This window comes from Patella vulgata, chromosome 1, assembly GCF_932274485.2.
Source record: "Patella vulgata chromosome 1, xgPatVulg1.2, whole genome shotgun sequence".
NCBI lineage: Eukaryota > Metazoa > Mollusca > Gastropoda > Patellidae > Patella > Patella vulgata.
In genome coordinates, this window is record NC_065879.2 from 86,657,010 (window position 1) to 86,671,531 (window position 14,522).

General features: G+C 34.7%; 1 protein-coding gene across 1 annotated transcript; it reads right to left on the reverse strand.

The window, feature by feature from the left end:
• Positions 1 to 2,933: 2,933 nt before the first annotated feature.
• Positions 2,934 to 13,579, reverse strand: LOC126808864 (tribbles homolog 2). Its single transcript, XM_050533915.2, has 3 exons — positions 12,310 to 13,579; positions 9,173 to 9,465; positions 2,934 to 5,769 (listed from the first exon to the last, which is right to left on the reverse strand). The coding sequence occupies exons 1-3, from the start codon at positions 12,604 to 12,606 to the stop codon at positions 5,304 to 5,306; spliced, it is 1,056 nt and encodes a 351-aa protein (XP_050389872.1). The 5' UTR covers positions 12,607 to 13,579; the 3' UTR covers positions 2,934 to 5,303.
• Between the last annotated feature and the right edge of the window lie 943 nt (positions 13,580 to 14,522).

Consider the following 14,522-nt stretch of genomic DNA (forward strand, 5'->3'; position numbering starts at 1 on the left):
ATTACAACATGTCGACAATGGCTTGTCCCAAGTGTTAGGTCTAAATATTAAGTTCAACTGCAGAATTTGGCAAATGAAATGAAATGGGGTTTAACGTCCTACTGTTCTGCTCCTAACCTGGGCTAATGAAGACGGGCATACGCCTTACAGTGTGCTATGAGGGAAAGTTTGCCCGGGCAGAGGCGCTACGGCCTACTCTTATATCGAATTCCAACTGCCAAGGGATCTTTCACGTGTACGCCAATGTGTACGCGGGACCTCAGTTTTTCTTTCGCCCATGCGAAGGACTAGACAGCTGTCCTTGTCAGACCCCCATCCTGCATCACTGACAAGGGGAAACCAAGTTGGAAACGGAATTTGTCAAAGATTACGAGATGTAAACAGGGCTAGCGCTAACACTAAACCTACCCTTTACCCTAACCCTACGCCACAATCTCGTCAACAATCACGTGCCCTAATTGCATCCCGTGACCCCGACAAAATCTGCAGTTGGCCTTGATATTTAGACCTGCCCCTGGTCCAAAGTGTTATGATGAGGCAGGGCATCTTAACAGCATTATAGGGCCCCGCCAGGGCAGAGCAGTGAACTGGGGGCCCTAACTACACAACCACTCACCGGAATAAAATGGAAATGGTTGATAAAATTAAACATAACAAAATTAAACATATATTTATTGTATTGTCATTATAGGGCCCTGGGCAGAGCAGTGAACTGGGGCCCTAACTACATAACCACTCACCGGAATAAAATGGAAATGGTTGATAAAATTAAACATATATTTATTGTATTGACACTTCGAACAAAATCGGTGTTTAACGTGTTATAGTGAGTCAGGGGGCCTTAGCATTATAGGCCCCGTGCAAAGCAGTGCGCTGGGACCCTACCCACACAGTCACTCATAATAGGAATACAATAGGTAAATATTGATACTTTCAACAAAATTGGTGTTTAAACAACAGGTCTGAACAGTGGGGCGTATCTCCATTTCAGTTCATTTAAACGGCAAGTCACAGCGTACATAGATTGTTGATTAACGTGAGACCATATGCTCGTGGGGCCCCCGGACAACTGTCCAGTGTGCTCATGCGTTAAGACGGTCTTGTATATGATCCAAACAACTACACCCTATAATTACTCAACAATAATGAATGGCAGTCAGCCTCTAGAATCTGTCCAGTTCTACAAATTAGCCTGCCCGTGTTAATTAGCCCAGTCGGAGCAGAAAAGTAGGACGTGTTGCACGTGCACTGGGTTAGTGATCAGGTATGGAACAGTAATAGAAGTACGTAGAATGGTGGCTAAATTCTGTAATCCTTCCGCGAATGACACATTGTCGGTACTCGGGTCTATTGTTCCACTCGACGCCATTTTTCCTTGGCGCACTGGGCTAAAATGCCCTGTACGAAATGAATTATTGAAATAAGATATATCATATCTCCTGAAACGACTTCGGTTGAGCGGACGTTAAACTTCCATATTTCAAGACCATTGTTTTGCTTTTAAACTTTATTGGGATTCCACTGTGCAGACTTCCATATTGACTGATTGCCAGTAGGGTGTGAGGGAGAAGAAAACTTCTATACAAGAGACATTCTACCCTACCCCACCCTATCCAATTCATGATAATGACTTTCACGTGTCCTACAATGTCGGGACAACAACACACCACCCACCCCACCCTATTTCATAATACATGACTTTCATGTCTAATGTCAGGACCAAGACAACATTCTGTACAATTTCATGACACATGACTTCCATTTCAGGATACATGAACCCTTACAAATATCACACGAACCCTTACAAATCATACCCCATTTTTAGGATACATGACTTCCATGTCCAATATGTCAGGAACACCTCCACCCCATCTCAGGATTGGATACAGGACTTCCGTGTCTAGTATTACGACCAAACCCCACCCCATTTCAGTAATCATGACTTCCATGCATCTATCAGGATCACTACAACACATGTCATGATACATGACTTTCATGTGAATATCAGGACCACTATAATAACATGTCATGATACATGACTTCCATGTGAATATCAGGACCACTATAATAACATGTCATGATACATGACTTTCATGTGAATATCAGGACCACTATAATAACATGTCATGATACATGACTTCCATGTGAATATCAGGACCACTATAATAACATGTCATGATTCATGACTTCCATGTGAATATCAGGACTACTATAATAACATGTCATGATTCATGACTTCCATGTGAATATCAAGATCACTACAACACATCATGATTCATGACTTCCATGTGAATATCAGGATCACATTTCATTTCCATGTGTCTAACACTAACTAGGCAGTTAAGACCGTGGCTCAACTGGAGGTCAGGTGTTTGATCCCTGCATTGGATCGAGAAAGTTCCATCTATTTTTTCCGGCATGGTTCCCAATTGTCAGTGGTACAGAACAAAGGGCTGGCAAGGGACAACATATAATCGTTCGGATGGGACGTAAAACCAAGCTCCCGTGTCCACATTGGCATGCACGTAAAAGATCCCTTGACAGTTGGACTTCGATATAAGAGTAGGGACAACATATAATCGTTCGGATGGGACGTAAAACCAAGGTTGCTTGTCCACATTGGCATGTACGTAAAAGATCCCTTGGCAGTTGGACTTCGATATAATCGTTCGGATGGGACGTAAAACCAAGGTCCCGTGTCCACATTGGCATGAACGTAAAAGATCCCTTGGCAGTTGGACTTCGATATAAGAGCCGTAGTGCCATTGTCCGAGCAAAATTGCCCTCAGTCATAGCACACTGTATGGCATATGCCCGTCTTCATTTGCCCGGTCAGGAGCAGAACAGTACCAAGTTAAACCCCATTTCATTTCACCCCAACCAGTTGCCATGATACATGAATACCTTTCAAATCTCCCAAAAACAAACAAAACTTATTATTTATTTATTTATTTTATTAAATCCTACATGCATGTGACTGACAGTAGGAATAATATAACAGCTATCCGTATTTTTATTTAATCATCTCATTTGTTTTGAAAATAAAAGTCAAACATGAATAGCTCTTGAACAAAAAAATGTTTTGAATAAATTAACATGAATTACAATACATGTAATAATAAACATCAACACCATCTGCGATGCTTCATTTTTTTTTTAAAGGGCATGTGAAAACTGTTCAACTGTGATTCATATGAATGATTAATAATATGAATGTCTAGACAATGAAATGACCAGGACACAGGGCACCTGTCAGGACTTGGTCAATACAATGTATAGCAGTTTATATATTATACATGTAATAATATAAATGCCTTGTATAGTAATCCGTGCCTGACAAAATCTGTGACTGGTGCCTTCTGTCCAGGCTTGGCTATGAATGATTTTCAATTTTTAAAAAAATTTAGAAACTAAATTTGTGATTAGAAAACTTTCCTAATTTATATAACTATTGTGTAAAAAGGCTAAAATTGCTAAATGAATGATAAGATTGCCTCCTAGAAATATCTTAAACGCCCTTTTCTTTCTTACATGTTGATGTATCGGTCAACTGAAGGGGAAAATAACAGCAGAAGACTACATGTGATTCTTAAAGAAGTTTTTTATCTTGAATAGTTGGAAAGAATGGAATTTAGGTCAAGTTTTCACAACCATTGTTTTCCGGAATCCTTGTCAATAACTTTGGATAAATTAAATTGACTTGTTGCAAATTGTCAATTGATTTAAAAGGCGTCATAAATGTATCTTTAATTTGGCACTGGAAAGCCAAATGTATCAAAATTTTATTTGACTGGTCAGTGTAAATATCACAATATGGACATTTTAGGTTCCAAAATTTTATTGTGTCAGGGCAAATATCACTAGCCACAAATCTAAATGTTTTTAAATTAAGGATATCTTAGTACATTATAAATGCAACTTGAAGCCATTTTCAGTCATTTTGTTGTATTTTATTTTGTTTCTTTATTTACATAGATATAATTATAATTTGAATATGAACAACCTATATATAAATAACATATAACAACAAACAAACTGAGTGGTACATCTTCGACGTGTAAATACAAACGAACCAATCAACATCTCTACTCCCAGCAAAAAAAATTAACATATCGAGATTTTGTCTCGAGTCTTAAGCCTGAATTTGATGAAATTTGTTTCAATTCAGAGCAAACTTATTATTTCAGGGATGGTTTACTGCATATGAAATTGTTGCCTGGCAAATCATTTCATATTGTTGTCTGGCAACTCAATTCATATTGTTGCCTGGCAACTCATTTCAAATTGTTGCTTAGCAACTCACTTGAAATTTTTGCATGGAAATGCATTTCAAATTTTTGCATTTAAAATTGTGGTTTAGCAATGAAAACAGTTGCTTAGCACATGATTCCAATTTGTTGCTTAGCAACCTATTACAAAATGGTTACCATACATATAAGTTTACTCTGAATTTCCAAATGTTTAAACTCAGATAACATTTAAGCCAATTTAAACTAATTTAATAAATAGCCGTTTCATCCTAAGTATTTTCCAAGTCGTAACCATGGCAATCGACAAACGATACATCCAAACATCATTTAATTTTAAAACCAATTACATGCATTTTTAAATGCCACCACACACAATACCAAATCTTCATATCGAACATTTACACAAAACACTTACAGAATCAAACACACCCACAAGTTTTATAACAAAATTTCAACACACATTTAAACTTGAAATTTTTTCATTTACTTTTAACAAAATTAATTAAGTTATTAACTTACTCAATATTAAAAAAATTAATTTAAATATTAATGAATCAAACAAAAAATGTAACCAAAGAGTTCTAAAATTTTTTTGTGCGAGTCTAAAATATTAACTGCGAGATCAACTCTTATATAATGTTCTTTTGAAATTTTTTAATCGTATAAATTTCGAAGTTTCAAATTCGAGAAAATTCTATAAATTTGATAGTTTCTTTGAGTACCACAGTATTTGTAAATTAGTTACCATGGCAATTAAAGACGTACAGGTATCATAGTTCGTTTTCACTTCACACACAAAACAGTTCTATCACAATTCTGCATTTGATGATAAAAAGTAGTTCCGTAGGAGTTTTCCATAACAAAACAATTTCCGATATTTATTAGCAAGAAAACCCGTTCTTCTCCATATATAAAGTGTTCCTGGATAACGATCCACCCACGAATGTTCGAATACTGGTGTTTTTTCGTAAAAACATAACGATCAAGGACGAAAAATAAGTCAATTAATTAAATTCCTAAAGTTTATTTTTGATTTCTCCATTCATACATTTTTCACACAAAGAAGTCTTCACATGTTTCGATGTATTCTGGTACAAGTTGGTCCGAACTGGTCCGATCTGTGCGATGGGAAAAATATCCGCTATTTGACCCCTTGAACCACGGATGTTCTAGCACTTGTTCAGCCGTAAGTCTTTCACTTGGATCTCGTCGTAATAACGTTTTAATGAGACACTTTGCCCTCGATGATAACATGTTTGGAATATTGAATTGTCCTCGGCGAATTTTACCAAATAACGCTGCCGGCTGCGTATCGTGGAAAGGGTACCGTCCAATAAGTATCGTATAAAGCATGACGCCTAGGCTCCACATGTCTGCTGCCTTGCCGGAATAGGTTCCTGTGGCGTTTAATATTTCTGGACTGACGTAAGCGGGACACCCATGTTTATCGGACATCAGGTCATTCTCTTCATCTTCCAATATAGTAGCATCCTCTAAACCATCCAATCGTAAAGTTTTTCTGAAAATATAAAAAATATTCATTTTGAGAAATTTTAAAGAAAAAGTCAATTTTAGATTACATAAATAAAATATTGCAGACACTTTATCACAGAAAACTTCATTCCATCCTATCAAATATCAAATAAACTTAAATGTATAACAGAAAATTTGTAAAACTACACCTCTACACAAACTAGGTCATTACGGGACTAACATATGGTTTAAGTTTATTTCATTAATTGGTTTGCATGTTTAGTACTAGTGGGAGTAAATTGGAGAAAACCCACAAGCTGGACTGTACACAAGAACTTGTACATGTTTATTTGTTATTAATAATTACTTATTTGGATGTCATTAAACTATATTTGTATACATGTCGAGGTACATCTATTCACGTTTCTTCATGCATTTTATCATGTTACATCATGATTTAATTCTCTTTTTATTTTTCATTCAATAAGAATTGTTAATACCCATCAATGAGTAGTGTTACTAAATACATGTAATAAAGGTTTCACTCACACTAGCTTTGATAAGTTTATAAGTTAATGTATGTACATATAAAGTAGACCCATATCTATTTCAAATACGGGTTTGTATACAGTTAAATATATCGCTAATGCAAGCTACAGCCTGTGTGGTTAATTGCTGACTTGTTACTATAAATAGACTTGTATGTGTGGGTAGTTGAAGGAATGTGTTCTATATGTAGACATGTACTGTAAGCTACATGTATATGTATATTATATGAAAATGATGATACAGTAACATGAATCAATATAGGTACATGTACCTCTATTAGCTTACATTGTATCTAATTACATATACCTGTTACAGTATATCACATAGGTACTGGTACATCTCTAATAACCTACATGTACATTTACATATATATTTACGTATACCAATGTAGTATATAATTATAGATTGACCTCATAATTTTTGTATTACTGTATTTAACTATTAACTTGATGATAACATTGAGAGAATACTAGATAATTAATATCCATCAGCTGTTTTTTTGTAACAAAGTACATATGTATATTTCAAAGAGATAGAGAGAGAGGAGAGAGAGAGAGGGAGAGAGAGATTAATGTCCACTCGACACAAACTAGGTAATTTCGGAACTAACACATAGTTCAAATTTATTTCAATAATTTGCATGCGCGTAGGGGTCTTTAGCAGTGGGAGGAAACCGGAGGAAATAGAGAAAACCCACAAGGTTCGACAGGCAACCCTACTCCTTCTCACATACAAGCAGGGAATCGAAACCACGCCAGTTGACTCAATGACAGACCTTATGATACAACGCGCACGTGCTAACCATTCGGCCATCCAACCCCCCATTTATTATTTTGCAGTAAAAAAATGAATCATTTCTAAAGACAGTTTAACTCATGTAGATATAAAATATATTAAATGTTTCACATGATTAATATCAACTTTTTTTTTTCATTAAAAAAAAAGACAGCTTATTATTTATTTCCTGATTGAATGAATGGCTTTTATTTAAATTTAATCAAAGAAAAAATTAAATAAGCTTATTGTTACCTTCCCGTCCATGTGAAAATATTTGTCACTGGTTTGTATTATTTATAGAATAAACACACGGAAGTTGCACTTCTAAAAAAAAATTCCAAACTTTGATAACATTTCACCCGTTGTTTTGCGTTTTAGATTTTTGAAAGTGTTACAGTACGCTATATTTGTGCGGCAGGAATGTGTTTGAGACGGAAGTAGGGTGTTAAATTATTTAAATGTTTAACGACCAGATGCAGTTTGTATTATAGAACCACAATATGTCAATATGGTCGCTGTTCGTTTCAGGCAAGATTTGCCAATGCTCACAAAATTTTAATCCAAGTCAAACTAAAAAAATTCTTGTCTCATTATGGAAAGAAATACAAGCATAAAATGTAGAATTCCATCAAGTTTTCTTACTGAAAAGTTTACATTTTGACTGAAAAGTTTACATTTTGACTGCAAAACTTCATAATGAAAGCTGAAAATTCTTGTCTTATTCTTTTGTGGAAGAAAATACAAGATTAAAATTTAAAATTTCATCAAGTTTTCTCATTGCAAGATTTACATTTTGACTGGAAAACTCCATAATAAATTTAGAATTGCAATATAGAAGTTGGAAGTGAATTTTCTTACTATTACTAACCAATACCGGTATTCAAGTTTCATTTTCATTTTGGCGAAAGTACTCCTGTGGAAAGTCGACATGACCGTGTAGTCTTTGAACTAGCGTAAGTGTCGATACATGTGTTTCCAGTGCTTTAGCAAAAGTAAGATCGGTCTCCTAATGAAACAATAATAAATAGAATTCCGATAATTAAACAGTATTAAACAGAAATTCTAGTTTTACATGCATTTCCATTTTGGAGAAAGTACCCTGGTCAACATGTAAACATCCATACATGTACTATGCATGTAACAAACTAGCGTGGGCGAGTGGGATTGGAAAATCTTAAACTAGTGAAGTGAATATTAAAACTTTCCCTTTCATTGAGAAAATGCCGAAGGAACAATCCTCTTAACGTACAAGAACTAATGCAGGAAGTTTGGGCTTTAGACAGGAAAATAAAGAGTTTGGAGTTTCCACCATTTATAATGAGCTTAACTCAAACAAGAGAATCAACATTAGTTTGTTGTTAGGCCAGCCAGCTTTTCCTCCTTGATTGTGTGAACAACTCTACGAATACACAAACATTCGTAGGAGGAAGTTTAAACGCCAAATACATTCCATTGGGTTATGTTGACAATTTTTTTACCCAGCAGTTGTGTTAGTTTTTTTTAACTCAAATAGCAACAATGAAGGTGTTGATAAACTATGCTGCTAACATATCTATGCACATGTATTTGCATTTTTTTTTTTTAAGTATTGGACATGTTGTAAACATTGAATTTTAGAATGTATTGGTTTTTCCCTTCTTAAATTTGTAATACTGTACTGTACAAGCTTAATTGGGTCAAATAAGTTCACAATGTGAGGGTTTTTACTTGAATGATGTTACATTATAATATTGTGTATAGATGTGAATTTTTTGTCAATCATTTATTGGCATACGTATAAAACTAAAGTAATTATGCTGCTACATGTATATCTTGTGTTTATCTACCTAACCTACTGTACATCCAGAGTTTATGCCAAGGTGTGTGTGTGTGGGGGGGGGGGGCAAATGATATAATGCATGTGCTTTAGATCATAGGGTTTGTCATTGAGTCAAGTGGCATGGTTTTGATTACAACCTTGAACGTGACAAGGAGTAGGGTCGCCTGTCAAACCAGGCCCTCTGGTTTCCTTCCACTGACAGAATGTTAAACCCTTCCCTGAGACAAAGAACATTTAATTAAAGTTGAATGATAAAAAAAAAAAAATGTTTAAAAATAATTCTGTCTAGAATTAAAATACACACCTATCAGAATCTTTGAAGACAAATTTCCTTAATTTTAAATCTCTAAGAATTAGTCCATTATCGTGACAATGTTGCACAGCCGATATGATTTGCTTAAAAAGTTGAGCAGCCTCTTCCTCACGCAGCCGTTTCTTCTGTCTCACGTAGGAATGAAGATCCGTAAAATGCTTCTCGAAGAAGACGTAGGCTTTTGCTTCTCCTAAAATAATTTCCGACACATTTGTAATATTTTCATGACAATCCACTTGCCAATACGGAGAGAGTTCTTGACGGTATGTATTTATGGGTAAAACCTGAAATTATAAAAAAAAAAAAATTCAAATTAATTTCAATAATAACACACACAAATATTGTAAGCAAACTGTCAACGTATAAAATATCTTGCACGAATTAAGCCATTTTTACGAGGACCTAACAGAACTAACAGAAATTAATTAAAACAAAGGCCTTTGTCCATATAAACCATTAATTCAACATATTTTAATTATTTGTTGTACTCAGCTTATAAATGGGAACATCAATTAATACAAATGATTAAAATATCTTACAAAATCATATCCAACGTCCCATTCATAGAAAAGGCAAAACAAAGAAAAATCAATGATCTAATGTTAGTGATCAATAAAGCCTATTGTCTTTACCAACAGTACAATTAGTTGACGAGGGTCTGTAATTATTCACACTGCTCCGTGAAGCAATTACAGTACCGGTATTGACTAGTAATAGTATTTCCCGATTCGACTATTATGGCTGATGAGATATCAGGGTCGATGGTGTACGTTGAAGGATATTGAATGAAGGATATTGAATCAGTCGATGTGACAAAAACATGACTGATGGTAATATCACATAGTGTTAAAAGTGAATCACCAACACCAGTGATGGAATTCAACCTTTACAAGCCTGTGTGAGTGTGTGTGAGTACTGAAGTACTTTCTTGTTATGGCAAAAGAGATCAGCCACTTTGTGACTTATTAAGTACCGGTACACATACTTGTTATAATGAATGGTAAAAGTTTGAAATCTCACATCATCAAAGATCAATATGTTATGAAAAATGAGTAATAATAGGCTAATAATTAATTTTCATTTTAACTTGATGAGAGAGACAGAGAGAGAGAGAAATATTAAGGTCCACTCGACACAAATTAGGTCCTTTCGGGACTAACATATGATATGGTTCTGTTTTATTTCAATAAGTCGCTTGCACCTAGACCTAGGGGTCTTTAGCAGTGGGGTGAAACCGGAGAACCCACAGAAAATCCATGAGGTTGGACAGGCGAAGCTTAATGATTTTACAAAAAGGTTTTTTTTTTCAACTCATTTATTTAGATTACAGCTTAACATTTTTTGGGAAAGAACTTCACTGAACACAAGAATCTGAAGTGTACATGTGATTGTGTGATTTTATTTTTAACACCTTGACCTAGAAGGTCAGGAGAAACTGACAAGATAGGTGACCAGAAGTTTACATGCTGACCGCTAACATATTCAGATTACGCAACTAAACATATTGGTCAATCAGTCACCTTGACTAATCACTAGTCACTCTACACAAGTGATGGTCAAGTTATGATCCTTTGTTTCAATAGTGTCCATATGTTACATGGACGGTCAGTCTGTTGGTCAAGCTCATCACTTGGAGAGTGTGATCAATAATAATATTACAGTAACCATCTCATTACACCAGCAAGACAAAGACCATTATGAAGGTGAACAAGCCATTGATCCAATTTTATTGATTTTTATGAAGCAATTTTTCAGAACCTTAATTACTGGTCATAAAAATTGAGAATCTTAGAGAATAAAATCGGATTAAACCTATAAAATACATGTAGTTGTTTTTAATATTCAGTTTTGTGCCATTAGCTTACAAATTCATGGTATTAAAAATCTGGTTTCATTTCATACTATTATCATATAAAGAAATTTTAGAGACAAGTATACAAATAGGTGGTAATAAAATTTGTCATAAAGTCCTTTAATGACCTCTGAATGAATCAGAGTCACTGATGTTCTTATTGAAATCTAAGAAGATACAAGTAGGCCTACATTTTCTTATGGTTTATAATTTCAGGCCTACTATTACTATTAAAGCGGAAATGACATTAAGGTATATTTGGTGTTTCACAAGGACACAGTCACCCTATATGTACATGTACGTCCTATATTGAATCATGACATCAGCTAGATGAAACAGCCGATTGGCTTATCCTAGACATTCTCACAAGGTTGATGAAACATATGCTGAGAAAGTAATAAAACTTTAATTTTACAATGATGACAATGTCATTTTTTTTACTGATGTCATTCTCTGAAATATCGCACAATAATTTTACATAATCTTCTTACGCAACATGTACCAGTTAGTAAAAAAGAAACTGAAAGTAGTCTACTTTCGTTTTATTAAACTATTTTTAAAACAATAAACTTTCCTCATTTTCAACAATAATATCGAAAGTAGCTATTTTCATTTTTTGTAAGTGAAGAAACTATTCAATTATTTATTAACCTATTCAAAATGACTAAAAAGTTTTGCTGCGCACAAAATCATTTTTATTTTTGAAATGGGAAGTGGTTTCCTACTTTGTGACTGTCCCTAACAATTAAAACTTGGGTGGAATGATAAAGCCATTGTTTGCCGTGTAACAAAAGATTTCCAATACACAATAAAATTCATTGTTAAAATGAATAAAAACATGCCTTTTGTAGTTATAAATTTTCAAGAAATAATTTGAAAATATGACAATAAATGGAGAATTCAAGTTCAATTTTCAAAGAATGTTTATATATAAATGAAATATTATTTTAATAACTATTTAAGTAATTAATTATTACAAACATTAATAATTGAAAGTTGCCTGCACATGTGCAACACAACAAAGAACTTATTGCACATGATTCAAAAAAGTTTTATAACATAGCCTATCCAAAATATGATATGAATAAAAAAAGAAAATTATGAAAGTACATCGTCTTAAAATTTTATAATCAAGTTCTGAATTAATTAACAAAGCATGTTAATTCATTGATCGAATCATGAGAAGCCAGTGTAAAACAAAGAGCCACATGGCTCTTGTCCGCCACGTGGGGAAATTGTAAACAATGACCGGCTATGAACAATAGCGACAACTCACCTTGCAGACGAATTCTTCGTGGGTTTGACTATTAACTGCGTTGTACACTTCACTACTGTCTGTTGTTTGGTTATATAATAGATATTTTCCAATTTTCAACACATCTTGATCCTGGGAACAGTTCTTTGGGAAAACTGGTGGCGTGTTTGGTTGTAAATCCGGACTAAGATTTCCTGGGTTTGATCCCTTGAATGGAGCCAGAGGTTCTGTTTCCAAGTTCTTTTTACGTGGCCCATTATTAATAGCTGGGTTGTTCACAATTAATTGCCTTGAAGGCCTTTGACGTGTCAAACTCATATGAATTTTCTAGGATATATCCTTCTTTAGTAGAAGACTACACTTTGCAAAGTAGCTGACAACTTCCAAAAACTTGGCACGACCAAGGAAATGCCTCGCGCCGACTGCCTTTGTGTTGCTTCTTTGGTCCTCCACGTGAGCGGTAAAATACAAACAAAGTAACTTTCCGGAAACTGGAATGTTTTGTCTTCGTACGAGAGGAAATTTTCCCGTTTGTTCAGTTGTTAGGTCAAACAAATGTTCATCCACCTGGTTAAAGTGGTTTATTGGACAAGATCTGATCCAAATGTTCTTGTAAACAAAGTTTTTACTATTTAGCAACAATTCCACAGTTTCACAGAATGGCGTAATATTATTAGTCCGTAAACAATTAGCACTTATTGAATTAAAGTCTGATGATATGAAAAAATATTAACAATGTCAAATGAATCACAGTTGAAAATAAAAGTAGAAAGTTCTAGTTGAGTCACTGCGTCATGCTATGAAGCGCTCGTGATGAAGTTCTTATCAAAAATAAAAAATACCGTTAACTTAAAAACATTGATCAAAATTCATAGTCCGTTAAAACATAAAATTGGTCGTAGAATTCAGGCTGCCTTTTCCCAGGTTCGATAATCCGTTGAGTGCTATATGTGAAATAATTTATATAAATTTATTTCAGCATATGGCGAAACCACCTTCCTTATGAAATCGGTAACAAAAGTCGAGTCACCGGTTGATACGTAGATAAATTACCTTTCCGTACTTAGTGTTGAGAGAGTCGCTTGCGCTCAAGTTTTCGGTGCTATTTTTTCCAAATATTCTTGATGGTATCCAATCTGTTCCTTACTTCTTGGTTTCTTCGATCTTTCTGACTTTCGTTTGTCGCTGTATCTTGCCTGGGAAGGGCCTACTTATGCCTGCCTCCCCTCTAACACTTCGACACACAACCGAAACCTTCAGAAGTCGCCATTGTAAGGTAATGTGTAACTGCGCCGTTATGATAAAATGGTGAACAATTTACCGCTATCCTTCCGCGAAGAAACTGCGCTGCACGCAAACGTCTGCACACCTTGGTAAAATAATGAAGCTATTTTGTGCGAATTCTTTCTTATATGCCTTGATAAACAAAAATTGAACTTCACCGATAATCCTTAATCCCGCATTAGCTAATCCGATTTAAAGGAATTCGGGGACTATATGATTAAGATATTTCCTGAATGAACCGTTTAGAGCGTGAGGTGGGGTGAGTTGATTAGCGGTATATATCACATGACCTAATGACGTAGAGGGGATTCCATACATGACCCAGAAACCCATAAATGGAAATCACTCAATTTTCTTTGTTCTCAATCATAAACGGCGTTCCCGTTGCTAGGTATTAGCCAATGAAAATCGTGCCTTGAGGAGATTCCCAAACACTGACGCAATGTTTTGGTGTGTAGTGTAACGTAGTAAATAAATGACCAACCGTTTTTTATACACCGTTATGACTAAATATAAATAATCATAAATAAACAAACAAATGACTCATAGCGCAGTCGTAATTTATTTATCCCACAGCTAATAATGTAAATAACTATTTGTAATCGTATTTATTTTTATCATCAACAAAGGCAGAGTGAATATTTTCATACACACAAAGAACTTTCTTAAAACTTCTGAACTTCTTTGTTTGGGGGGAAGGATAGGTTAGAAGTTTGAAGGAAGTTATAAGAACAAAGAAAAGGATAAACAAAGCCAGTTTGAAAAACTTTTAAAGAGTTGCCGAGAACGTAAAATAAATATATTGTTTTGATGAATATGGTCTTGGTAAGCAAAAAACATTACGTGGACAATGTATGGTCAATTAAAATTTTAATATTTCTCATGAAAGAAAAACAAAAATTCTAAAGGATAATTGACGAAAAAGTTAAACAAAGCCAGTCTGAAAAACT

Coding starts and splice junctions, on each gene's coding strand:
- LOC126808864 (XM_050533915.2), bottom strand. CDS start 12,606: ATGAGTTTGACACGTCAAAGGCCTTCAAGGCAATTAATTGTGAACAAC. Junction 9,466..12,309: donor ACGAAGAATTCGTCTGCAAG/GTGAGTTGTCGC, acceptor TTATAATTTCAG/GTTTTACCCATAAATACATA. Junction 5,770..9,172: donor GTCTTCAAAGATTCTGATAG/GTGTGTATTTTA, acceptor TTATATTTTCAG/AAAAACTTTACGATTGGATG.